The sequence below is a fragment of the Octopus sinensis genome, linkage group LG22 (assembly GCF_006345805.1).
Source record: "Octopus sinensis linkage group LG22, ASM634580v1, whole genome shotgun sequence".
Lineage (NCBI taxonomy): Eukaryota > Metazoa > Mollusca > Cephalopoda > Octopoda > Octopodidae > Octopus > Octopus sinensis.
In genome coordinates, this window is record NC_043018.1 from 19152510 (window position 1) to 19180288 (window position 27779).

General features: G+C 37.0%; 1 protein-coding gene across 3 annotated transcripts in view; it reads left to right on the forward strand.

Annotated features, from left to right (window-relative positions):
• The window catches only part of LOC115223216 (secretory carrier-associated membrane protein 1), a 117449-nt gene extending 90136 nt beyond the window's left edge, over positions 1 to 27313 (forward strand). For 2 of the 3 annotated variants that reach the window (XM_036512169.1, XM_029793693.2), the window contains 3 exons: positions 1641 to 1739; positions 15147 to 15264; positions 27054 to 27313. In XM_036512169.1, coding sequence (XP_036368062.1) covers positions 1641 to 1739; positions 15147 to 15264; positions 27054 to 27218 — 382 coding nt within the window. In that variant the 3' untranslated portion in view covers positions 27219 to 27313. Of the gene's footprint in view, positions 1 to 1640; positions 1740 to 15146; positions 15265 to 17095; positions 17214 to 27053 lie in introns of all 3 variants that reach the window. The other variant, XM_029793694.2, reaches the window with a different exon arrangement.
• Positions 27314 to 27779: the final 466 nt, after the last annotated feature.

Sequence of the window (27779 nt, forward strand, 5' to 3'; positions counted from 1 at the left end):
TTGCTTATCTCTTGTTATTTGTCATGACAGGGAGGAGGCAGACTCCAGAAATGGCAAACCATTTGGGATGATTTCTGGGAGGTGTCTGGTTGGGAGGCATTGTATTTCTATTGAATTAGGGTAGAGTGAAAATAGTGGAGGCGCAATGGCCCAGTGGTTAGGGCAGCGGACTCACGGTCGTAGGATCGTGGTTTCGATTCCCAGACCGGGCATTGTGAGTGTTTATTGAGCGAAAACACCTAAAACTTCACGAGGCTCCTGCAGGGGGTGGTGGTGAACCCTGCTGTACTCTTTCACCACAACTTTCTCCCACTCTTTCTTCCTGTTTCTGTTGTACCTGTATTTCAAAGGGCCAGCCTTGTCACACTCTGTGTCACGCTGAATCTCCTCGAGAACTACGTTAAGAGTACACGTGTCTGTGGAGTGCTCAGCCACTTGCACTTTAATTCCACGAGCAAGCTGTTCCGTTGATCGTATCAGCTGGGACCCTCATCGTCATAACCGATGGAGTGCTCCTTAAAGAGTGAAAATAAAAAAAATTGTGGAAATTGTAAATGCCTAAGGCCTAAAAATCTTGCTATATTTGATTACTAGCAAAAATCCTGAAATTTCCGCTGAGATCAGTCAAGGGCATTTACTCCCTTAAACCCTACAAACTCCACTATTGTAAAAAAAATTTACAAAAATCCCCTATTTTTGGAGTTTGGGGGGGCTTGCGGGAGTAAATGCCCTTGATTGATCTCAGCAAAAGTTTTGCATTTTTCAAGTAATCAAATATAACAACATTTTTGCCCTCAAGCATTTTCAGTTTATTAGAATGTCGGACAAAATGCCTTGTGGCATTTGTTTTTGCTCTTTCACTTGTTTCAGTCATTTGACTGCGGCCATGCTGGAGCATCGCCTTTTAATCGAGCAACTCCACCCCGGGGCTTATTCTTTTGTAAGCCCAGTACTTATTCTATCAGTCTCTTTTGCCGAACCACTAAGTAACGGGGACATAAACACACCAGCATCGGTTGTCAAGCAATGCTAGGGGAAGAAACACAGACACACAAACACACACACATACATATATATATATATACATATATACGATGAGCTTCTTTCAGTTTCCGTCTACCAAATCCACTCACAAGGCTTTGGTTGGCCCGAGGCTATAGTAGAAGACACTTGCCCAAGGTGCCACGCAGTGGGACTGAACCCGGAACCATGTGGTTGGTTAGCAAGCTACTTACCACACAGCCACTCCTACACCTATGGCTCTTTACATTTTCAGTTCAAATCCTGTTGAGGTCAACTTTATTTCATCCCTTCAGTGTCGGTAGAATAAAATACCAGTCAAATACTGGGGTTGTTGATATTGACTAACCCCCTCCCCTCAAATTTGCTGGCCTTGTATCTAAACGATTATTAGAACATTGGAAATTAATGCGTTACGATATTTCTGCTGACCTAAGATCAAGTCCCCTGTTGGTGGTCATCTTTGTCCTTCATCCTTCAAAGGTTGATCTCTCTCTAAGTATTGTGGGATTGATGTAACCATCAAACCCATGCCCCCTAAAATTTACCACCTTCTGCCTATATTCCAAACTCCAGTCTTTTCCTTGTACTAAAGTTTTTTTTCTTCTTTTCTTTTCCAGGAGTGACAGCTCATTCAATTTCTTCATATTTTTCTTTGTATTCTTCTTTCAATTTTGCACATGTGTCATCATGTCTTTGGGAATTCCAGGTTTCACAGTGTGAGTATGCTTCTGTTCTACTTTTCTAATTCTTCTACCAAATATTGATCAGTCTTCTTCCTTCCTCATTTCATTCATTTTTCACCCTTCTTCCTTCCAATTCCATAATTCCTCTTCTGCCTTCCAATTCCATCATTCCTCTTCTTCCATCCAATTCCTTCACTTTTCAGTTCCTTCACTCTTCTCCCTTCCAATTCCTTCTCTCTCTCCTAATTCTTTTGCCCTCTTCCCTTTCAATTCCTTCGCCTTTCATCCTCTCAGCTGCTTCCCACTTCAATTCTTTTGCCCTTTCTGCCTTCCAACTCCTTAACCCTTCAACTTCTTTGCCCTTTTCCCCTTCCAGTTCCTTCACCCTTCTTCCTTCCAACTCCTTAACCCTTCAATTTCTTTGCCCTTTTCCCCTTCCAGTTCCTTCACCCTTCTTCCTTCCAACTCCTTAACCCTTCAATTTCTTTGCCCTTTTCCCCTTCCATTTCCTTCACCCTTCTTCCTTCCAACTCCTTAACCCTTCAATTTCTTTGCCCTTTTCCCCTTCCAGTTCCTTCACCCTTCTTCTTCCAACTCCTTAACCCTTCAATTTCTTTGCCCTTTTCCCCTTCCAATTCCTTCACCCTTCTTCCTTCCAACTCCTTAACCCTTCAATTTCTTTGCCCTTTTCCCCTTCCAGTTCCTTCACCCTTCTTCCTTCCAACTCCTTAACCCTTCAATTCCTTCACCCTTTTTTCTTTCCAGATCCTCCTCCTCCTGCCCTTTTTTCTTCCATTTCTTTCACCCTTCAACCTTTCAATTCCTTCGCTTTCTTCTCAGCTGCTTCCCCCTTTATTTCTTTTTCCCCTTTCTTCCTTCCAACTACATAACCCTCCAATTCCTTCACCCTTTTTTCCTTCCAATTCCTTCACCCTTTTTTTCCTTCCAATTCCTTCACCCTTTTTTCCTTCCAATTCCTTCACCCTTTTTTCCTTCCAATTCCTTCACCCTTTTTTCCTTCCAATTCCTTCACCCTTTTTTCCTTCCAATTCCTTCACCCTTTTTTCCTTCCAATTCCTTTGTCCTTCTTCCTTCTGACTCATTCTCTCTTACTTTTCTTTCCATCATCACTTCTTCCCTTCCACATTTTCCTTCTCTTCTGTCTTTCTCCATCTTGTAATCTCCAACTTTCATTTATTTCTTCACTCATTCAATGATGAACTGTTGTTATTGTTATCATCATCATTATTATTATTATTATTATTTATTTTCATTACTCTTATTTATTATTATTTATTATTGTTATAAAGAAATCATTATTTCATTTTCATTATTTTCAATATTATTATCACCCTCACCATCACCGTCCTTCCTAGACTTAACGATAGGCCCTAATTAACCTTGTATTTAGTATCAGCTGTTGTATATTTGTGTTTTGATTGTTTGATCTCAAAAGCTACTTACCTTCTGCTACCCAACAATACAGAAACACACGCACCCTGCCAAATTTATTCCCCGAATTGAATTTGGTTTAATTACACACACACACACATTCTTGCTCTCTCTTTCCCTCTCTTCTTGGATTTTAGAATTTGTTTCAAAAAATCAACAAAAAAAATCTATAAAACAACAGTTAATGTATATACCGGTAGAAACATTCTCTTTGGGTAGTTTTGTCTTAGTTTTTTTTTTCTTTTATGTTGTGAAAACAAAGAATGGAAAATTTGGTACATTATTTTTTTTTTTGCTATACGCGAAAAATATTTGCTTCATTTTGGCTAAAAATCATTATTGCTCCAGCAATATTGTGGTAACAGCTTAAGTTAGACTGATGGGCAGGGAAGTGAATCTAAGTTTAACCCTTTAGTGTTTAAACTGGCCATATCCGGCCCAGATATTCTACATGTTTTAATATTCAAACTGACCAGATCAGGCCTCGTACCTAACCAACAATGTCATTCTAAAAATAAACAATCACATCATTGAAACCTCAAAGCTATAAGATAATGCATGACTATCATCATCATCGTTTAACGTCCGCTTTCCATGCTAGCATGGGTTGGACGATTTTGACTGAGGGCTGGCGAACCAGATGGTTGCACCTTTCAGTGAAAAAGTATTACATTTAACGGAGCAATCTGAAAACTAAAGGGTTAAAGATGGAAACAGGGAAGTTTTCAAAACCCATCTCAACTACACACTTGTCTGGTCAAATAGATGCATCGTGGAGAAGGATGGAAAAAGTAAACTATTAGCTCCAAGAGAAAATCAAATACTGATGACCTTTTTTGGTCTTTATATGTGTATGTTGAGATGACTGGCGGGGTAATGATTCATAACTTATGACCAATATTGCATGTATTCAAGTCCATTTAACTGGTTGTATCACAGTTCATTAGCTGGCTGTGTTGAGTTCAAATTCTGTGTATAAGGAAAGCATCTATGGTTCTGGGGCAGATTTATCATTTATCAGCTTGCTGCTGTAGAAACCAACATTGGATGTAAGTTCCAGACATTTGGATCTTATGTCCTCATCATCGTCGTCTAGCTTCTGTTTTCCATGCTGGCATGAGTTGGACAGGAGCTGGCAAGGCTGGAGGGCTGCCCAGGCTTTATTTGTCCGAGACAATTGATACAGAGATTTTATCACCAGGTGTGTGTGGGGGGTGCATTGTTGTAGCGGGAAGAAAGGGCTCATCATGTAAAGTTCCAGAAGTATACGATTGAGCAGGGTGGAGGTGGTAGTGGTGTGTAGTCTACATTAAGACAGAAGCTTTGGATAAAGAATGTTCCGTGTACGATGACGGATGGACTTTGATGTAAATCTTCGTTAAACATGCACTGAGTGAAAAGAATTCCATATTATAGGAAGCACTCCGTCGGTTACGACGACGAGGGTTCCAGTTGATCCGAATCAACGGAACAGCCTGCTCGTGAAATTAACGTGTAAGTGGCTGAGCACAGACACGTGCACCCTTAATGTAGTTCTCGGAGATATTCAGCGTGACACAGAGAGTGACAAGGCCGGCCCCTTGAAATACAGGTACAACAGAAACAGGAAGTTAGAGTGAGAGAAAGTTGCGTTGAAGAGTACAGCAGGGATCACCACCATCCCCTGCTGGAGCCTCGTGGAGCTTTTAGGTGTTTTTGCTCAATAAACACTCACAACGCCCGGTCTGGGAATCGAAACCGCGATCCTATGACCGTGAGTCCGCTGCCCTAACTACTGGGCCATTGCGCCTCCACTATTCCATATTATATTGAAAGCAGGAACCAATGAAATAGGCTGGTTTAAATGGTAAAACTGATAAATATAAATTTTATTTCAGAAAGAGAGAGAGAGAGAGGGCTACAAATGTATATGTACGCATTGTTTTACGTATATATAAGGTGTTATCAGAAAGTTACTGCACTGCACTTAAATGTGATTGAACTGTTGGCAGTTATTGGTGGCCAACCTTACTGAGTTCTGCAATTTTTACAATGATGACAAATCCAAGCAGGGTTCCTGCATCAGAATTTGAATGAAGCACCGTGAGTGTGCTGTTGGAACCCTTGGGGTGTTTTGTAAGATTTGTGACTTGGGTTCTTTGAGTGTTATAGATTGGTTGGGTATCATTTTAACCCTTTCAATACCAACCCGGCTGAACCCAGCTCTGGCTCTATAGTACAAATGTCTTGTTTTCATAAGTTTTGAATTAAAATCTTCCACCAAACCTTAGTCACAATTTATGTTCCTAACACTAGCTGAATGATAACTAAGTTATTTTACTAAATTCTTTATTATATTTAAAGTAATTGAAAGAAACACAGAGCATCTCAACAGAATACGGTAACAAAAGGGTTAATCAATTTATGAAATTGTTGAATTTGTTGAATTTGTAACAAAAGAGTTAAGATGATGAGCTTTCAAGGCAAGAAATCTGTCGTAAAATACCAGAAATGTGGGGGGAATTGTAAACTTCTCCCTTACAGAACGATCCATCAGTTCTCTCAAATGGTTGGAATCTGTTACGATTCTGCCTGGAGAACCATATGGAATACCTGAACATGTATTGCATTGGTTTGAAGTTGGTCTCTCTTTGACAAATGAGACAGTCTTCAAAAGTAGCTGTGTCTTCAGATGTACTTTAAGATTCATGGGAATGTTAATAGTGACACCTTGGGCAAGTGTCTTCTACTATAACCTTGGGCCGACCAAAGCCTTGTGAGTAGATTTTGTAAACGGAAACTGAAAGAAGCCTGTCGTATATATGTATACATATATATATTTATGCGTGTGTGTCTGTGTTTGTCCCCCTAGCATTGCTTGACAACCGACGCTGGTGTGTTTATGTCCCCGTTACTTAGCGGTTCAGCAAAAGAGACCGATAGAATAAGTACTGGGCTTACAAAAAGAATAAGTCCCGGGGTTGAGTTGCTCGATTAAAGGCGGTGCTCCAGCATGGCCACAGTCAAATGACTGAAATAAGTAAAAGAGTAAAAGAGAGAGTGACACTTAATCTTTTAGAATTATCACAGATGATGACATTTGGGTTTATAGTTAAATCTGAAGACAAAACAGCAATAAAGAACTTGCGGTGATTAAAAACAAAGAAAGCAAAACAGATCCGCAATGCAATGAAAACCAGGCTCATCATGTTTTTAATGTCAAAGGTATCTTTCACCAATAATTTGTTCCTCCCAACTGTAGTGTGATTACCTGAGGTATTTGGCAGAAGATTCTCAATAAAAAAAATGCCCAAATCTGTGGTGTAATTACAGTTGGTTGTTGCAGCCTGGAAACCACTTGCCCTTACCTTTATCTAGATGTAGTTTTTGACTGAAAACAAAATGGTTTTGCCACACACTCCGTATTCGCTTACCCTATCTCTCGGTGACTTCACTGGGTTTCCAAAAACAAAACTGAAGATGAAGGGGTGTTGTTCCAACATGGTGGATGACACTGAAAGAGAATTGCTGGGGTACAATGTGGCCTTCAGGAAATGGGGTTTCTGCAGTGCCTTTGAGGTGGGGAAGACATGTTGAGATTACTGTTTATGTCCCCAGGGGGACTATTTCAAAGAGGATCCATACCAAGCAGAAATTAGATAAGAAATACATTATTTACTAAAACACAGCATTTCTTTTTTAAGATTTGGTCTGGGAACTTTCTGATACCACCTTATATATATTGACACATACTCTAGATGGGTACATATATACCTAGTACACACACAAACACACACACACACACACATGGTGTATAATGACCAAACTGTTTTCAGCATGCAGTTTTGTTGTTGTTTTTCGCTTTTTGTTGTTGCTTCTGTTTGTGTTGATGCAGTGTTTGTTATGTTCACTTATGTTTTTTTTTTACAGTGTGTCTTGTGTTTGCAGTTGGGTAGGGTCACCTCACGACTTGATTTATAGATTAATTTGGATTTTTAAGGAAGAATGAAAATGAGTGGCCTTGTCGTAAAATTTGGACGTACACCGTCTCAAAGAATTTTGCATTTGGCCATCTCATTACTTTCCTTTCTTTGTCTTCTAATTTTATATATATATATATATATTAAAATTAAGGATAAAATCTTTATAAGAAATTATCAGTAGTTAGCGTGAAAAACCTCGTAAGAGAAAAAATTTGTAAATTTTTCCACTTTGAAAATATTTATTTATATTATATAGAGGGTACTATTATTCATAGGTACCGCACGCTAGGAGGGACCAATGCGGCCATAACTACTAAAATAAACAAAATTTTACTGAAGGCAAAACTTCAAAGCAAGTCATTTAAATTCTGTTTTTAAATGACTTGCTTTGAAGTTTTGCATTCGGTACAATTTGTTTATTTTAGTAGTTTTGACTGCAAGAGTCCCTTATACATACACACATACCCATTAAGTATTAACTATTGGAAAAAGAGCACTCAATAACTGGATAGAAGTTAAAGATACTTTATTTGGTCGAGCCAGCCTCTTGCTGCTCTGAATTTCACCTGCTGGCACACAGATTAGAAAGAGGCTGACTCAACCAAAATAAAAGATATATATATATATATATATATATATATATATATATATATATATATATATATATAATTTGGCACATTTTGGGTCTGAGTAATATATGATAGAAAATGCATCCATTATGTAAATCTTCCTAAGTTAAAGCCTTTCAAAAATATTTTTAAAATGCTTTCATTTCGGAGTTTTTTTGTTGCGGATGCTTGTTCCTATTCTATATTATGAAGACCTGAAATGTAGAAATTAAAGGATTTCGAAATATTACTCTTTGGTTTAACTTCATTATTACGACTAATATGAATTGATGCCAGTACAAACCAGCTGGTCTTGACTCCACTTATGTGGATACTCTGACAACAATTTGGAGTAATTTATGATTGACATGAGTTGAAAATCACTGCTTCTTAGCTTATCATGAAATATCTATTATAAGCACAGACGTGGTTGTAAGAAGCTCACTTGCTAACCATGTGGATTCAGGTTCAGTCCCACTGCAAAGCATCTTGAGCAAATGTCTTCTACTGTAGCCCTGGGCTGTCCAAAGCTTTGGGAATGGACTTAGTAGATTGACTTCAAAAAAGAGAAGCCTGTTGTGTGTGTGTGTGTCTTCCACATGCTATTTGAAAGTCCCACTGTTAAAGTGGTGTTCTGTTGGCATTTCTCCTCTTAGTTAATTGCTGTGTGGAATAAGATTCCTTACTTGAAAAACATAAGGGCTTACTTGTGTTAAGAAACAATGTCTCAATAACATTAGACATTTAACCCATGCTTGCATGGAGAAATGAAGCAAATGAAATATATATATCTATGTGCGCATGCACGCACGTGCACACATGCGCATTTATGAAGCAACACTTCTCTTTTGATAAATGCCCCAGCTATTTCACAGTTATTTTAGACTTTACTTCTTCCTCAGCAGATAGATCATTCTACTGTTGTCTAATAAAGTGAACTATCACGTTTTAACTCAGTGTTTATAACCAGAATTAATATATATATATATATGTTGTTATAATTTATTATGGTCTGCAGGATGGATATGTGTGCTACTTAAAGTTTCACCACTTGAATAGCATAATAAAGCTATATCTGTCACTTAAAGTTGAAGGCAACTTGGTTGCGGGTACTGTGCTTTTGTTGATTATTTTAGGTGCCCATGTAGTTGTGCACAGATGGGGACGTCCTCTCGGCCCTTCTGTCCTGTACCCAGTGGAACATTCAGGACATAACCCATAAACTAGTAAATCCAGTGAATGAAAATGGAGTAAAATCCTACGGGATTAAAATAGAACATTTTATCTTCTCATTTTATACACTCTACATCACCATCCACCCCGGCACCTTTTAAACTTCTTGTTCATATTTTAATCAACACTAGAAATAAATGTGTCTGGGGAGAGTCATTTTCTTTTTGTGCTTTTTGAAAAGGTTGCAAGACGCAACGAAAATATTAGGAAAATAAAAATAAGAAATAAGTAGAAATTTTACTGGTGAGTGTGTTACATTATAAGGCCCAAAAAGCAAATGATTCACCCCCAGACACAACAGAATATGCTTCAACACACGAAATCCCATAAAGAATCTTGCAAACCAAATCCAAAAATGAAATAAAAATAAATGGCTTCCAAAAAATATCACTTACTAATGATCCAAGGGAAAGAATCTCAACAGACCAGCCATAAGTTATTTTCCCTTGTTATCTTCTATAATGACAGGAAGAATTAGTTGTGTTCAATGGTAGTTTGGTAAAATTGAGATTTAGAGTGAATGTATTGTCTGAATGATTTTTTCCTTTTTATGCATGCTAATCCACATTATCATTATTATGCTCTTCAACCGGTGGAACTTTAAGTAGCAAATACATTTCTCCTGTTAGCTGTAATAATAATATAACTCTAAATTGTATTGAGGTTATACCTGCTTATTTCACGCAAAGGAAATAGCTGCTCTTTGAAGCATATGCAAAGAGAAGCATCTTCAAAGAATTGTTAACTACTTACCTTACCCCCTGTAAATTGTTTTCTTTCTTTTTACTGAATTAATATTTTTGTTTCATAAAGGGTTTTTTTTTTGTGTGTGTGTGTGTGTGTGCATTTTGAACTCTTTGTGAGTCAAGAGTTATGAGCAAGAAAGAATCTGTTTGTGAACAATTAAACTATCTCGTTTGTGCTTTCAATAGGACATGGGCCAAGGTACAGGTTCTCTTACCTCACTCGCTCACTCTGTGTGTATGTGTGTTATTTATTCCACACACACACACACATACATACATACACACATGCATACATATGTATGTACAGACATATATAAACGATGATGTATATATATATCACAAAAATGAGTTCAAAAGGATATATTATCCTGGTGATATCTATCTACCTACCTACCTACCTACCTATCTATCTACCTATCTATCTACCTACCTATCTATCTACCTATCTATCTATCTACCTATCTATCTATGTGTCTGTCTGTCTATCTATCTATCTATCTATCTATCCATCCACCTATGTATCTATCTATTTATGAGAGAGAGGGAGAGAGAGAGAGGTAGGAGAATCTCTGCTTTGGCTCACATGATATTGAAACTAACAAGTGCAGTGAAAATTTCATTACATATATATATATATTTTCACATATTATTATTATTATTATTAATGTCATTCCCCTTGTTGACTTGGTTTGTCACGTTCTGACTTTAGTGAGATAGTAATATATCTAAGACTACATTTTTCAATGTGCCCTTTAAAAAAAAAAACTAAAACCCCCAAAAAATGACCGATATGAGGGGAAACACTTGTCCACCATCCTCATCCTCTTCATTTTAGCGCATACTACACTAAAAAAAAAACCAAAAAAAAAATGACCGTTATAAGGGGAAACAGTTGTCCACCATCGTCATCCTCATCCTCTTCATTTTAGCACATACAACACTAAAAAAAAAACCCCCCAAAAAAATGACCGTTATAAGGGGAAACAGTTGTCTACCATCGTTATCCTCATCATTTTAGCACATACAACACTAAAAAAAAAAACCAAAAAAAAAAATGACCGTTATAAGGGGAAGCAGTTGTCCACCATCATCCTCGTCATCCTCATCATTTTAGCACATACAACACTAAAAAAAAAAGCCAAAAAAAAAAATGACCGTTATAAGGGGAAACAGTTGTCCACCATCGTCATCCTCTTCATTTTAGCACATACAACACTAAAAAAAAACCAAAAAAAAAATGACCGTTATAAGAGGAAGCAGTTGTCCACCATCATCCTCGTCATCCTCATCATTTTAGCACATACAACACTAAAAAAAAAAACCCCCCAAAAAAATGACCGTTATAAGGGGAAACAGTTGTCCACCATCCTCATCCTCATCCTCTTAGCACATACAACACTAAAAAAACCCCCAAAAAATGACCGTTATAAGGGGAAATAGTTGTCTACCATCGTCATCCTCATCCTCTTAGCACCATACAACACTAAAAAAAAAAACCCCCAAAAAAATGACCGTTATAAGGGGAAATAGTTGTCTACCATCGTCATCCTCATCCTCTTAGCACATACAACACTAAAAAAAAAACCCAAAAAAAAATGACCGTTATAAGGGGAAATAGTTTCCACCATCCTCATCCTCATCATTTTAGCACATACAACACTAAAAAAAAAAAAACCAAAAAAAAAATGACCGTTATAAGGGGAAGCAGTTGTCCACCATCATCCTCGTCATCCTCATCATTTTAGCACATACAACACTAACCCCCCCCCCCCCCCCAAAAAAATGACCATTATAAGGGGAAACAGTTGTCTACCATTGTCATCCTCACCATCATTTTAGCACATACAACACTAAAAAAAAACCAAAAAAAAATGACCGTTATAAGGGGAAACAGTTGTCCACCATCATCCTCGTCATCCTCATCATTTTAAGCACATACAACACTAAAAAAACCCCCCAAAAAAATGACCGTTATAAGGGGAACAGTTGTCCACCATCCTCATCCTCATCATTTTAGCACATACAACACTAAAAAAAACCCCCCCAAAAAAATGACCGTTATAAGGGGAAACAGTTGTCCACCATCCTCATCCTCATCATTTTAGCACATACAACACTAAAAAAAAAACCCCCCAAAAAAATGACCGTTATAAGGGGAAACAGTTGTCCACCATCGTCATCCTCTTCATTTTAGCACATACAACACTAAAAAAAAACCAAAAAAAAAATGACCGTTATAAGGGGAAGCAGTTGTCCACCATCATCCTCGTCATCCTCATCATTTTAGCACATACAACACTAAAAAAAAAACCCCCCAAAAAAATGACCGTTATAAGGGGAAACAGTTGTCCACCATCCTCATCCTCATCCTCTTAGCACATACAACACTAAAAAAAAAACCCCAAAAAAAATGACCGTTATAAGGGGAAATAGTTGTCTACCATCGTCATCCTCATCCTCTTAGCACATACAACACTAAAAAAAAAACCCCCAAAAAAATGACCGTTATAAGGGGAAATAGTTGTCCACCATCCTCATCCTCATCATTTTAGCACATACAACACTAAAAAAAAAACCAAAAAAAAAAATGACCGTTATAAGGGGAAGCAGTTGTCCACCATCATCCTCGTCATCCTCATCATTTTAGCACATACAACACTAAACCCCCCACCCCCAAAAAAAATGACCATTATAAGGGGAAACAGTTGTCTACCATTGTCATCCTCATCATTTTAGCACATACAACACTAAAAAAAAAACCAAAAAAAAATGACCGTTATAAGGGGAAACAGTTGTCCACCATCATCCTCGTCATCCTCATCATTTTAGCACATACAACACTAAAAAAAAAACCACCCAAAAAAATGACCGTTATAAGGGGAAACAGTTGTCCACCATCCTCATCCTCATCATTTTAGCACATACAACACTAAAAAAAAACCCCCCAAAAAAATGACCGTTATAAGGGGAAACAGTTGTCCACCATCCTCATCCTCATCATTTTAGCACATACAACACTAAAAAAAAACCCCCAAAAAATGACCGTTATAAGGGGAAACAGTTGTCCACCATCGTCATCCTCATCATTTTTGCACATACAACACTAAAAAAAAAACCCCCCAAAAAAATGACCGTATAAGGGGAAACAGTTGTCCACCATCCTCATCCTCATCATTTTAGCACACACCACTAAAAAAAAAACCCCAAAAAAATGACCGTTATAAGGGGAAACAGTTGTCCACCATCGTCATCCTCATCATTTTAGCACATACAACACTAAAAAAAAACCCAAAAAAAATGACCGTTATAAGGGGAAATAGTTGTCCACCATCATCCTCGTCATCCTCATCATTTTAGCACTACAAACCTAAACCCCCCCCCCCCCCAAAAAAATGACTATTATAAGGGGAAGCAGTTGTCCACCATCATCCTCGTCATCCTCATCATTTTAGCACATACAACACTAAACCCCCCCCCCCAAAAAAAAATGACCATTATAAGGGGAAACAGTTGTCCACCATCATCCTCGTCATCCTCATCATTTTAGCACATACAACACTAAACCCCCCCCCCCAAAAAAAAAATGACCATTATAAGGGGAAACAGTTGTCCACCATCATCCTCGTCCTCCTCATCATTTTAGCACATACAACCCTAAACCAAACCCCCCCCCCCCCCAAAAAAAAATGACTATTATAAGGGGAAGCAGTTGTCCACCATCATCCTCGTCATCCTCATCATTTTAGCACATACAACACTAAAAAAAAAACCAAAAAAAAAAATGACCGTTATAAGGGGAAGCAGTTGTCCACCATCATCCTCGTCATCCTCATCATTTTAGCACATACAACACTAAAAAAAAACCAAAAAAAAAATGACCGTTATAAGGGGAAACAGTTGTCCACCATCGTCATCCTCATCATTTTAGCACATACAACACTAAAAAAAAACCCCCCCCCCAAAAATGACCGTTATAAGGGGAAACAGTTGTCCACCATCCTCATCCTCATCATTTTAGCACATACAACACTAAAAAAAAAACCAAAAAAAAAATGACCGTTATAAGGGGAAACAGTTGTCCACCATCGTCATCCTCATCATTTTAGCACATACAACACTAAAAAAAAAACCCCCCAAAAAAATGACCGTTATAAGGGGAAACAGTTGTCCACCATCCTCATCCTCATCATTTTAGCACATACAACACTAAAAAAAAACCCCAAAAAAATGACCGTTATAAGGGGAAACAGTTGTCCACCATCGTCATCCTCATCATTTTAGCACATACAACACTAAAAAAAAACCCAAAAAAAATGACCGTTATAAGGGGAAACAGTTGTCAACCATCGTCATCCTCATCATTTTAGCACATACAACACTAAAAAAAAAACCCCCAAAAAAATGACCGTTATAAGGGGAAACAGTTGTCTACCATCGTCATCCTCATCATTTTAGCACATACAACACTAACCCCCCCCCAAAAAAAAATGACCGTTATAAGGGGAAACAGTTGTCCACCATCGTCATCCTCATCATTTTAGCACATACAACACTAAAAAAAAACCCCCAAAAAAATGACCGTTATAAGGGGAAACAGTTGTCCACCATCGTCATCTTCATCATTTTAGCACATACAACACTAAAAAAAAAACCCCCCCAAAAAATGACCGTTATAAGGGGAAACAGTTGTCCACCATCGTCATCCTCATCATTTTAGCACATACAACACTACCCCCCCCCAAAAAAAAATGACCGTTATAAGGGGAAACAGTTGTCCACCATCGTCATCCTCATCATTTTAGCACATACAACACTAAAAAAAAAACCAAATAAAAATGACCATTATAAGGGGAAACAGTTGTCCACCATCGTCATCCTCATCATTTTAGCACATACAACACTAAACCCCCCCCCAAAAAAAAATGACCGTTTATAAGGGGAAACAGTTGTCCACCATCGTCATCCTCATCATTTTAGCACATACAACACTAAAAAAAAAACCAAAAAAAAAATGACCATTATAAGGGGAAACAGTTGTCCACCATCGTCATCCTCATCATTTTAGCACATACACACACTAACCCCACCCCCCCCCCCCCCCAAAAAAATGACCGTTATAAGGGAAACAGTTGTCCACCATTGTCATCCTCATCATTTTAGCACATACAACACTAAAAAAAAAACCCAAAAAAAAAATGACCATTATAAGGGGAAACAGTTGTCCACCATCGTCATCCTCATCATTTTAGCACATACAACACTAACCCCCCCCCCCCCCCCAAAAAAATGACCGTTTATAAGGGGAAACAGTTGTCCACCATCGTCATCCTCATCCTTTTAGCGCATACAACACCAAAAAAACCCCCCAAAAAAACCCCCAAAAAACGAAAAAAAACTGAGACCGCATTGTTTGTTTCACTGTTTGCCTTATACTTGCAGTGGTTTGTTGAGTGGTATAACAGCAGTCAATTCACAAATAGCCGTCGGACTCATCATGATATTTATTGGAATATTTTTTATTTTCATTTCTGTATTTACATTTGTACTACTTGTCAAGGTACAGTTTGTTTTTTTTTTGTGTGTTGCACCTACACCCGTTTCCCTGCAGGGTTCTCTCTCCCGCTGCCCGACCCCTCCTCGTTTCGTTGCTTCTGATTTATTTTGTTTGTCGTTCTTTAACATTTAATACAGTTTATGAATAACCTTGTAATAACCGCTTCCTGCTACCCATAACCAAATTTACACCACCCCTATCAACCTTCAACCCTCGTGACCCCCATCCTTCCATCCTTAAAATTATTATCTACTGTATGTCTTGCAGTCTTAAGCATTGTTTCTTCTTGGTTTTTTTTTTTTTTTTTATTATTATTGTTCAGTAATAAAAATAATAATAATAATAATCCATTTTTTTCCTGCTTTGCTGAACAGGGGCTGTAAATATTTCGTAACTCTGTGCGGGTTTGTTTTATTATTCGGTCCTTCATACACAACTTGCTCTCGATGAAATATTTCTAACCTTAATATTAGGTTGTCCCAAAAGTTCGTAAACACTTGCGAAAATTGAATTTTTACTCGCCGAGTACTAACAAAAACAACAAAAATTATTCCTCAAAATAAAGACCATTATTTTCCAAGACTTTCTACGAACTTTTGGGACAACCTTATAATTGTCACAGTGAATTATTGAAGCAATAAATATAATGCCGCTGTGTCTTTTTTAACCCTTTAGTGTTTAAAACCGGCCAAATCCGGCCCAATATTATTCTATATGTTTTATATTCAAACTGGCGATATCTAGCCTCTCACTCCTAACCTACAATGCCATTTTGAAAGTAAATAATCACATCATTGAAACCTCAAAGCTATAAGATAATGCACGATTAATTCAAGACAATTTGAGTGAAAAAGTACTACATTTAACAGAGTATTCTGAACACTAAAGGGTAAAGCAGTAAAACCGCTGCCCTCCATTGTCTTTCACTTTCCAATTGTGCCATCGAATGGATAGGTTCGAGTTCTACGTTGACTACAAATTATTTGTTTCTGGTCAGCATAACAAATGTTGGAATTGACCTGCCCTTCTCTCCGCCCTGTTTCCATGATCCCGTTTCAAAATATTGATAAATTGAAAGAAAAAAAAATTTTTTTTTTTTTTTTAAATTCAAATCCTCTCACCCTTTTTTTTTTTTTTTTTTTTTTTAACTTACCTTGTTTAAAAACCAATCGACCAGTCTTCTCTGCTAAGAAATACCTGTGTTGATGGTTGGGGTGTTTTCTTAGTGGCAAAGGGGTCGATAGTGCAGAGCAAGTTGTGTTTATGGGGTTTCTTTACGATGACTGCAATACAAAAGTAGCTGAAGATGGAACGCAAAACCTTTACTACTACTACTACTACTTCTACTACTACTACTACTACTACTTGGAGTCCTGTTTGTGGCATGCTTTTGTTTATGTGCTTTTTTTATTATTATTATTAAAAAGAAACACTTCTCATTCACCTCTAATTAATCGAATTTTCTTTATTATTTTACTAATTATATATTTTTTCTCTCCCTCGTTAGTAACTTTTCCACATTTTCGTCATAAACACTTTTGAAATTTTTCATTTTTATTTTTTGCCTTTCTTTTTCTTTCTTTATTTCACTTTCTTCTAACAAATTATTTTTCTTTTATTTTTTATGTCTCAGCAACAAAGGAATGAAATATTCGAATCTTCGTTGTCTCCTATTATTATTATTATCATTATTATTATTATTATTACTATTATTATTACTATTATTACTATTATTATTATTATTTATTTTATTTATTTTAGTAAATTTGAAAAGAAAAAAAATATAACAACAAATAAAAACAAAACTGCTACATTTGTGGATTTCTTTTTCTAGCGGCTGGTTCATTTCCCTGTCGGTTTTTGGTAGTCATCCTGGCTTGGGGGTGTTTCTAACCCTTGTCTCCTTATGTCTCACTGTTTACACAGCAGCAAACATCTTAATGCTTATTAAGGTATGAAGTAGTTTCTAACGAGTTCTCTTGTCTTAACTCCTCCAACTCACTTCAGCTCTCTGCAAAGTCAAAACATCAGGTGCCACTTCACACGCATGCACACACACACGCACACACACACATGCATACACACACATGCACACACACATGCACACACACACACATATACACGCACACACACACGCAAAAGATGGTTTCGTTGTTAATGCTTAACACCCTTGTTGTCGTTATTATTATTATTATTATTATTATTATTATTATTATTTTTGTTGTGGTGGTGAGCTGGCAGAATCGTTAGCACATCGGGCAAAATATTCAGTAGCATTCCTTCTGGCTCTTTATGTTCTGAGTTCAAATCCTACTGGGGTCAACCTTGCCTTTTTGTCCTTTTGGGGTTGATGTAATCAACTGTCCTCCTCCCCGCACAATTTGCAGGCCTTGTGCCTCTAATAAAAAGTATTATTATTATTATTAGCTGGTAGAATAGTTAGCACTTTTGACAAAATGCTTAGCGGTATTTCACCCGTTACTATGCTCTGAGTTCAAATTCTGCCACTGGGGTTAATGTAATCAACTACCCTGTCCCCAATAGTTTCAGGCCTTGTGCCTATAGTAAAAAGGGTTATATTATTATTGTTATTATTGTGAAAATGGTGAGCTAGCAGAATTGTTTGCACATTGGACAAAACGCTTAGCAGTATTTTCTTCTGATTTTTTTTTATGTTCTGAGTTCAAATCCTATCAACATCAACTTAGCCTTTGGTTTTTTTTTGGTTTTTTTTTGTGGTTGATGAAATGAATATCAGTTGAACAGTGGGTAGTGTGTGTGGTGGGGGTTGTTGACTTGCTCTCTCTCCTCAAAATTGCTGGCCTTGTTCCAATAACTAGAAAGGATTACTACTACTACTAAATAATAATAATAATAATAATAAATGTTTCAAATTTTGGCACAGGGAAGGGGGTAAGGGATTACATTGATCCCAGTGTTTCACTGGTACTTATTCTATTGACCCCCCCCCCCCCCCCGAAAGGATGAAAGGTAAAGTCGACCTTGACAGAAGTTGAACTCAGAAGGGAAAGCTGGAAGATATGATGCAAAACATTCAATAGTTCTGTCAGCTTGTCAAAGATTTAATGGCAATTTCTAATCTGAGCAGAAAGTACTTTGTTTTATTAACCTTAAGAGGATGAAATCTAAAGATAGACCCTGTAGGATTTGAACCCTGAATGTAAAGAGCTGGAACTGGTACTGTAAGACAGTTGCGATGGTTGTGCTGTTTCATCGTAATAATAATTATTTTTATAATGATAAATGTTCATAATAATAATAATAATAATAATAATGATTTCAAAAATGAAAAAAAAAAATTTTGATATGATGAAGACCATTAAAGTGTATATTATATTAATTTTTTACACCTGTAATAATTGAGTTGGTTAAAGAAGTTTCTTCACACACCTGCCACTTTGGTACCGTTATGATGGATTGAACTTGCAAACTTGATTGATGATCCACAGCGTTTAGCATCTTTATTCACTAAGCTGTAGTAACTCTGAATGACAAACGTTTATTAGTGAAGACGTCTTGTAGAAATCACCATAGTGATTTAGATTTTGTGTGAAACACTGCTGCTCCTGCTACTACTGCTGCTGCTGAAAGCAAGCATTTGTCTGTCGTCTCCTTCGTGGCTCTGTCCCATATTGGAATCAGTCTTTGATTTTCAACAGTGAAATCTTGAACGAGGTTCTTTTTCTTTTTTGTTTTTCTATTTCTTTCCCCCCTCTCCCCTGCCATTCTGTGATGGCCTGAATTGAATTACAGATTCCTTCAATCGGCTAAATATCTTCGTTGCTAATCATTAGATTTATTACAGTTTTAAAAACCCATTAAATCAGCGAAACACAGGCAAGGATAATTGCAAATACATGATGAATGTTTATGATTGGTTAAAAAAACCCAGGAAAAACAGCAAAATTTATAAATATTTTTTGTTTTGTTGTAGGCTTTGTTAAATAACTTTCTAGAGTTTGTTTGTTTTTAACTCTAAGAATGTCTCTCACAACACCTGTATTAAAACAACACCTGTACTTGAACCATCAGGAGGAGCATCCAGCCATAAAAACTATATTGAAACTAAGATATTGAAGCACAATATGCTTGTCTGACTTATCAGATCTTGTCATTACCATCCAACCATGCCATCTACTTGTTACAACAATAGTAATGCTGTTTTTAACTCTCTGTGTGTGTTGTATACAAGCAACTGGATTTTGCGAGTAGTTAGAAATGATCACAGTATCTCTGGTTGCCCAATCTTAGCGCCAGATTAAGACTGAGACTGAAGATTGTGTTAGAATAATAAAATACCACCAGAAAAAGTGATGCCATGAATATATACACTGGAAATGATCTGAGGAAAAGAGTAAATGGTAATTTTTTTTTGGAAGCACTCCGTCGGTTACGACGACGAGGGTTCCGGTTGATCCGAATCAACGGAACAGCCTGCTCGTGAAATTAATGTGTAAGTGGCTGAGCACTCCACAGACACGTGTACCCTTAACGTAGTTCTCAGGGATATTCAGCGTGACACAGAGAGTGACAAGGCCGGCCCTTTGAAATACAGGTACAACAGAAACAGGAAGTAAGAGTGAGAGAAAGTTGTGGTGAAAGAGTACAGCAGGGATCACCACCATCCCTGCCGGAGCCTCGTGGAGCTTTAGGTGTTTTCGCTCAATAAACACTCACAACGCCCGGTCTGGGAATCGAAACCGCGATCCTATGACCGCGAGTCCGCTGCCCTAACCACTGGGCCATTGCGCCTCCACAGTAAATGGTCATACTGTGTGACATACATGGTAATACATCCAGACAGGTGATGAAGGCTAATTGACTAGATATTGTCATTAAGGACAACCAGGAAAGGGAAGTGCTTACTAAGAAAAACTGTGGGTAAAATGTATTCCTGTAGGTAGGTGCATGAAGAACTATTCCTAAAGATTTGAACAGATGGATAGGAGAAGTAGGCGGCATAAGACCTAGTTTAGTGCAGCTCCATAAAACTGTTATTAGGGGACATCTGGGATACTTGGGAAGGTTCTTGGCATCTAGGGTTACTTGTTTGGAATTTTTTCCAACAGTCTAATCTGTTGTACATTAATGGAATAATAATAATAATAATAATAATAATTTCAAATTTTGTCACAAGGGCAGAAATTTTGTGGGAGGAGATAAGTTGATTAGGCAAAGTTGACCTCGGCAGAATTTGAACCCAGAACGTAAAAACAGATGAAATGCTGCTAACAATAATAATCCTTTCTACTGAAGGCCTGAGATTTGGGGAGAGGGGACTAGACTAGTCGGTTACATTGACCCCAGTCTTTCACTGGTACTTATTTTATTGGCCCCGAAAGGATGAAATACAAAGTCGACCTTGGCGAAATTTAAACTCAGAATGTAGTGACCGGCAAAATACCGCTAAGCATTTTGTCTAGCATGCCAATGATTCTGCCAGCTCACTGCCTCAATGATAATTTCTCACATTGGCACGGGGTTAAGGATTTGTTGGTGAGAGGCATAATACATTTATTCAGCTTCAGTGCATACCTGGTTCTTGTTCCGAGAGATCAGGCAAAACCAGCTGTTGTAAGATATGAACTCCAGAGAGGATAAAGTAAAGAGTACTAGGCATGCAGTCCAGTATGTGTCACTTCGTTACTCTCTTTAATAATATAATAATAATAATAATAATAATAATTTCAAATTTTGTCACAAGGGCAGAAATTTTGTGGGAGGAGATAAGTTGATTAGGCAAAGTTGACCTCGGCAGAATTTGAACCCAGAACGTAAAAACAGATGAAATGCTGCTAACAATAATAATCCTTTCTACTGAAGGCCTGAGATTTGGGGAGAGGGGACTAGACTAGTCGGTTACATTGACCCCAGTCTTTCACTGGTACTTATTTTATTGGCCCCGAAAGGATGAAATACAAAGTCGACCTTGGCGAAATTTAAACTCAGAATGTAGTGACCGGCAAAATACCGCTAAGCATTTTGTCTAGCATGCCAATGATTCTGCCAGCTCACTGCCTCAATGATAATTTCTCACATTGGCACGGGGTTAAGGATTTGTTGGTGAGAGGCATAATACATTTATTCAGCTTCAGTGCATACCTGGTTCTTGTTCCGAGAGATCAGGCAAAACCAGCTGTTGTAAGATATGAACTCCAGAGAGGATAAAGTAAAGAGTACTAGGCATGCAGTCCAGTATGTGTCACTTCGTTACTCTCTTTAATAATAATAATAATAATAATAATAATAATAATCCTTTCTACTATAGGTACAAAGCCTGACGTTTTGGGGTAGGGGACCAATTGTTTGCAAGGACCTCAGTGCTCAACAGGCACTTATTTTATTTAATTTGAACTCTTAGCATTTGGCCCAGTATGCTAATGATTCTGCCAGTATAAAGCGTAAGTGAAACTGGTTATAGCTACTTAAACTAATCCTTAATGATGAGAAAGAATTTAATTTCAATCCTTTAGCATTTAAACCAGCCATATCCGGCCAAAAGTATTCTGCCTGTTTTATGTTCAAACTGGCCAGATCTGGTCTCTCACACCAACCCTACAATATCATTTTAAAAATTAACAGCTACCTCATCAAAATCTCATAGCTACAAGATAATGCCTGATTAGTTCAAAACAAAGTGGATGAAAAAGCATTAATTTTGGTAGAATAATGCGAACACTAAAGGGTTAATACCACTGGAGTATCAAAAAGCAACATTAGCCAAAGCAGAGTTTGAAACCAAAATCATTAGGATAGCAATCTAGAGAGTTCCTGTTGTTTTCTGTTACCATTTCTATCATCTTTGGTTGCTTATGTCTCTCTCTCTCTACAGACTTTTATTTCTGATGGATTCTCATCATTTAAGACATCAAAATTTAGATATTTTCCTCAGGTTTCTGGACATCAAAACCATTCAGCCATGTCGATAACGATGCTAATGATTGCTTCTAGAGAAAAATTGATTGCTTGGCCTTTATAGTTGATTTTCTTTTTATTGTTTTGTTTTATATATTTTTTATTAATATATTTAAATTTTGATAATTTCTTTTAGTTTAAAAGGAAGAAAATTCTGATCTGTTGATCTGTTTATTTTATTTCTTTCTTTATTTATTCTCTTCAACTTTCCTTTCTACTTTTACTTTCTGGTCTTCTTCTTGTTGTCGCTATTGTCGCTACTACTACTACTGCAGCTGCTGCTTGCTACTACTTCTACCCTTACTAAACCTCGATGTAATCTAACAAGGTACTAATCACCTCCCTCACCCCTGACCTCCTCCTCCTCCTCCCGTTCCACCTTGGCTGCTTTCTTTGAGAACCCATCTCTCACCACTACTCTCATTGTTCTCCTGCAACTGCATGCTGCTTGTGTTGTTTGAGTTGACCCTTTCATGCCTTACTCATCACCACCGGCTTGAGGGTTCACTTTGGGGTTCAAATACGGGGTTTTGGTTTAATTTGAGTAATGTGTGTCAAACTTCATTGTATGTGAGTTTATGTATGCATATATTCATATATATATATATATATATATATATATGTGTGTATATATATATGTGTGTATATATATATGTGTGTATATATATATTGTGTGTGTATATATATATGTGTGTATATGTATATATATATATGTATATATATATATGTATGTATATGTATCAAATCAAATAAGTGAAAAACAGGACTCAAAGGATGTTGCGGTACATATGTTTCGGGCTTTATAGAACAACTTATTCTTACATCAATGCATAATCGACATAACAGATAGTTCAAAAAGCCTTCTTCAGCTGCGTGCAATTGCTACACCAAGGACTTGTATCACATTATAATATTGAGTGAAAAAAACGGTATGGACGATTTGTTTTGGAGTCTAATAATACCATGTACGGCTATGATGAAGATTTACAAACATACTTTCCCAATGGTACTCGGTTTACCTACCATTATAAACAATACCAAATGTTTTTTCTCAAACCTTTTGTAATGTGATACAAGTCTTTGGTGTAGCAATTGCATGCGGCTGAAGAGGGCTTTTGAACCATCTTATGTCGATTATGCATTGATGTAAGAATAACTTGTTCTATAAAGCCCGAAACATATGTACCGCAACATCCTTTGTGTCCTGTTTTTCACTTATTTCATTTGATACATATATCCTATCACCTATGCTACTAGCTGGCATATACAGGTGCTTACATTTATCAAGTATTCACCCTGAATTTATATATATATATATATATATATATATATATATGTGTGTGTGTATACACTCAGAAGCACTCACACTTGGTACTACTTTAGCAATTTATTAACAAAACAATCTTAGGTAAGTAACTTTTGGCTCACCTTCTATGTAGTTAGTTCTGGGGTTTGTTGACCAGAAGAAAATGGCTTGGCCATTTAAAATTTAGGAAACTCAAAAGTGCTTCCTAAGGGTCTTAGAATGACACACAGACACACAGCTATATGGTTAGGTGACAATAGCAATGAACTGCTGTCAGGCTGAGTTCTATAAGTATCTTGGTGTTGAGGTAGATCTGCTGTTTATTAGAATGGTAGGGACATGTCTGTGTGCGCAAATGGACCAGAATGGTGAATATGTTGCTGGTTGCTTCTTCAGATGTAAGGTTTGGGAATCAGGGGAGGGAACGGGCTGTCACTGCTTTAACTTTTCAGCCCTTATTTGCAAAGGGAAGCTTACTGCAGCTATCGTGTGTGTGTGTGTGTGTGTGGAAGTGGATGAGAATTATTCAACAAAGTTCGGATGGAATGATCATAAAATTAACGATCCATTTTCATAAAACACAGAGAATGTGGAATCAAAAGATTTAGATGGAATCTGTGAGTTAGTGGTGTGGGAACAACAAAAAAAAAAAAATGTAATTCTGACAACGAATCAACATTTTATAAGGATGTGCAAACGTTGCTTATTTAGTAATATTGCAGTCTGTGTAGAGAGACAGTGTGTAATAAGTACGACGTGGTGTATCATGGTGAACATTTAAAGTAAACTGTAGTATATTGAAAATAGATCATTTTTGCACAGAGTTGTGATGACATTATTTTGTTTCTAGAAATAAATCTTACAAAAACATTGATGTTTATTCATTTTTAAGATGTCTGTGTGTATGTGGTGTGTTTAACATTATTTTAAGCATTAACGAAGATTTAGGGGTACTTTGTATCATATAGTGATCCCAGTTTCCATAGTAACAGCCACTGTATATTCAGAGTGGCTATGTAGAATCTTTCTTTTTCCCCATTTACAGTTCTCGTTCCTAAATTAATAAATCTAAGACTAAACTAACGCCAGCAAGCATGAACTCCCGTCAGAGTGTGTGAGTTAATGTCATTAAAGGGTTAACAACTCTCGTTTTATTATCTGTTTGTACTTCCTTGACAGCATGGCCTGTACTTTGTAACTTTGGACTTTGTATTATTTTACTTTCTTCTCTTGTATTTTGTAAATATATGAATATTGCAATTTTCATTTATTTTTCAAAATAGTTGCATTCATTCATTCATTTATATATATGTATGAAATTCCATTTGTTAGGATTAAATACACATTTACATCTTTAGAAATAGCAATAACATATTAATACAAAGTTCTCTTATAGAAATACATGTAAGCATTATATGTTCTGTTTTAAAATGTGACACACACACTCGTGTGTGTGGCATGGCTGTATAATTTAAGGGATGCAATTAGGGCTGTCGTTCAGAGTTCAATTCCCCTGCACAGCACTTTGGACAAGTGTCTTCTGCCATCATCTTCACTTGACAAATACCCTGTGGGTGAAATTTGGTGAGACAGAAATAGTGTAATAACACTATTTATCTTTATATGAAGTATGCCAAAAAACACAAAATAGAAAAAGAAAACGGATGTATACTTTAAATAGCTGCTTCAAAATGAAAACGGATGCTTGATTTTGAAATTCCTATCTCACAACTTGCTTGCCACACAAGATTTTTTTGAACTCTGTCAATATGTTTCTCGTACCCTTTCTTGCTTTTGTGGGGCTCATTAATGTCCAGAACATTTCTTGTGGACATTCTGAACAGTTCCATCTCTAATACGATTTATGGTAAATCACGGGAGTGGATCTCTTTGAAACCCCTTCCCAAATTGTCTTTACACTTTGACTGCATTTTCAAACTTCCAGTAACCCTTTGGGATAAATTCCCTTTGTTAAATGAATCCATAGCCATCGACACTTATCTAATGACAAGTGTGATGTCCAAGCGATAAATGTATGGTGAGACATTGGTGTCATAAAATCTATGGTGAGATATTGCTACAATGGAACAAGAATAACCGAGTGGATAAAAATGTTATCCATTTTTAATACAAAAGCGAATATGGTTATTGAAAGGGAGTTAGATAGCCCCACTCCCCTTCATCATCATCATCGTTTAACGTCCGTTTTCCATGCTAGCATGGGTTGGATGGTTCGACTGGGGTCTGGGAAGCCAGGAGGTTGCACCAGGCTCCAGTCTGATCTGGCAGTGTTTCTACGGCTGGATGCCCTTCCTAACGCCAACCACAATCGGATGGTGCTTTTTATGTGCTATGGGCACGGAGGCCAGTCAAGGCAGCGCTGGCAATGGCCACGTTCGGATGGTTCTCTTACGTGCCACCGGCATTTATATTTCTGTAAACACATTAGATTAGATATTTTTTTTTCTCTCATTGAACTGTTTGTACTTCATAGAGGTGGGTGCAGAGTTGTATATGAGGGACGCTGTTGTCATGTGTTTCAGATTTCAGTTGATTTGTTAAATCGTATTTTCTTTTATATAAATCTTATGCTGGTCTGAAAACGCACGAGCACCACCTCTGTACTACTTTGTGGGAATAGTTCTTTTAGTCCTGTATAAAATAACAAATGAAAATTAATTCCTCTCTCTATATATTTATAGATACACACACACACACACACACAGCTATTTGATAATGCAATCTTCAGCAGTTATACACCCGCATACACAGTCCACCCCAAAAAATGTATACGCAGTTCAGGAAAGGAAAAAATCTGTATAAATGTTTATCTTGTTTAAGTACCCCTATAAATATAGGTACCTCTTTCAATGTTTTATCAAATTGCGATAGGTTTTAAACGGGTTTTAAATTTCATTCCTGATATTCAAAAGATTAACCCTTTCGATACCAACCCGGCCAAAACCGGCTCTGGCTCTGTAGTACAAAGATCTTGTTTTCATAAGTTTTGAATTAAAATCTTCCACCAAACCTTTGTCACAATCTATGTTCCTAACACTAGCTTAATGATAACTAAGTTATTTTACTAAATTCTTTGTTATATTTAAAATTAATTGAAAGAAACACAGAGCATCTCAACAGAAATAGGATAATAAAAGGGTTAAAGTCACCATGCTATTTTTAACCCTTTGATGCCAACATGGCTGAAACCACCTCTGGCTCTGTATTACAAATGTCTTATTTTCAAAAGTTCTTAATTAAAATCTTCCACCAAATTTTAGTCACAATTTATGTTCCTAACACCAGTTTAATGATAACTAAGTTATTTTACTAAATTCTTTGTTATATTTAAAGTAATTGAAAGAAACACAGAGCATCTCAACAGAAATACAGTAACGAAAGGGTTAATCAATTTATGAAATTGTTGAATTTGTTTTAACACTTTTTTTACACCAAAACTGTTGTACTATTTATGCCAGAATTGTTTTAGTCGTTGCCTTTCCCTTTTCCTTTTTCTCATTCTTTTCTCTTTGTCTTCTCTTTCCGAAAGGTACACCGAGTCTACCGTAGCACTGGAGCTAGCTTCCAGAAGGCCCAAGCGGAATTTGCACAGGGTGTCATGCGCAATGAAACTGTTCAGACTGCTGCTGCTAATGCCGCTGCTGGCGCTGCCCGAGGTGCAGCACAGCAGTACGGTTCCAATAATCGCTACTAAGCCCCCCCTCACTTTCTCAACAAATGAAGGGAGAGAAAAAGAGAACAACTGATTGTCCCCTCCCCTCATCCCACCATAGAAAAGAAAAGAAACAATCTGTGTAATCTCCCTGTTTTGTTTATTATTACAACTATATAATATTAATAATAATTATTATCATCATCATTATTATTATTATTATTATATTATTATTATTATATTATTATTATTACTGTTGTTTGTTAATTAATGATTTTTTTTTTGTTTCATTAATTTTTTTGATTTAAATTAAACACAAGAAAAAAAAAATATGCAAAAAAAAAACCCCTAAAAAAAAAACCCCTAAAAAAAAAACCCCTAAAAAAGTAAACCACCTTCTACCACCCACCCCTATGTTTTGTCTTGCGTCTAATCTTGATATGCTGTCCTTACCACCTCCACCACCACCACCACCACCACCACCTCCTACTTAATTCTGTAAATTAATGACTAGTATCTTAGCTTAACCTTGTATAATAAACAGTAACTGTTAGAACCACAAAACTTTCTTGACTGTTAACAACCAATATTTACTGTATATCT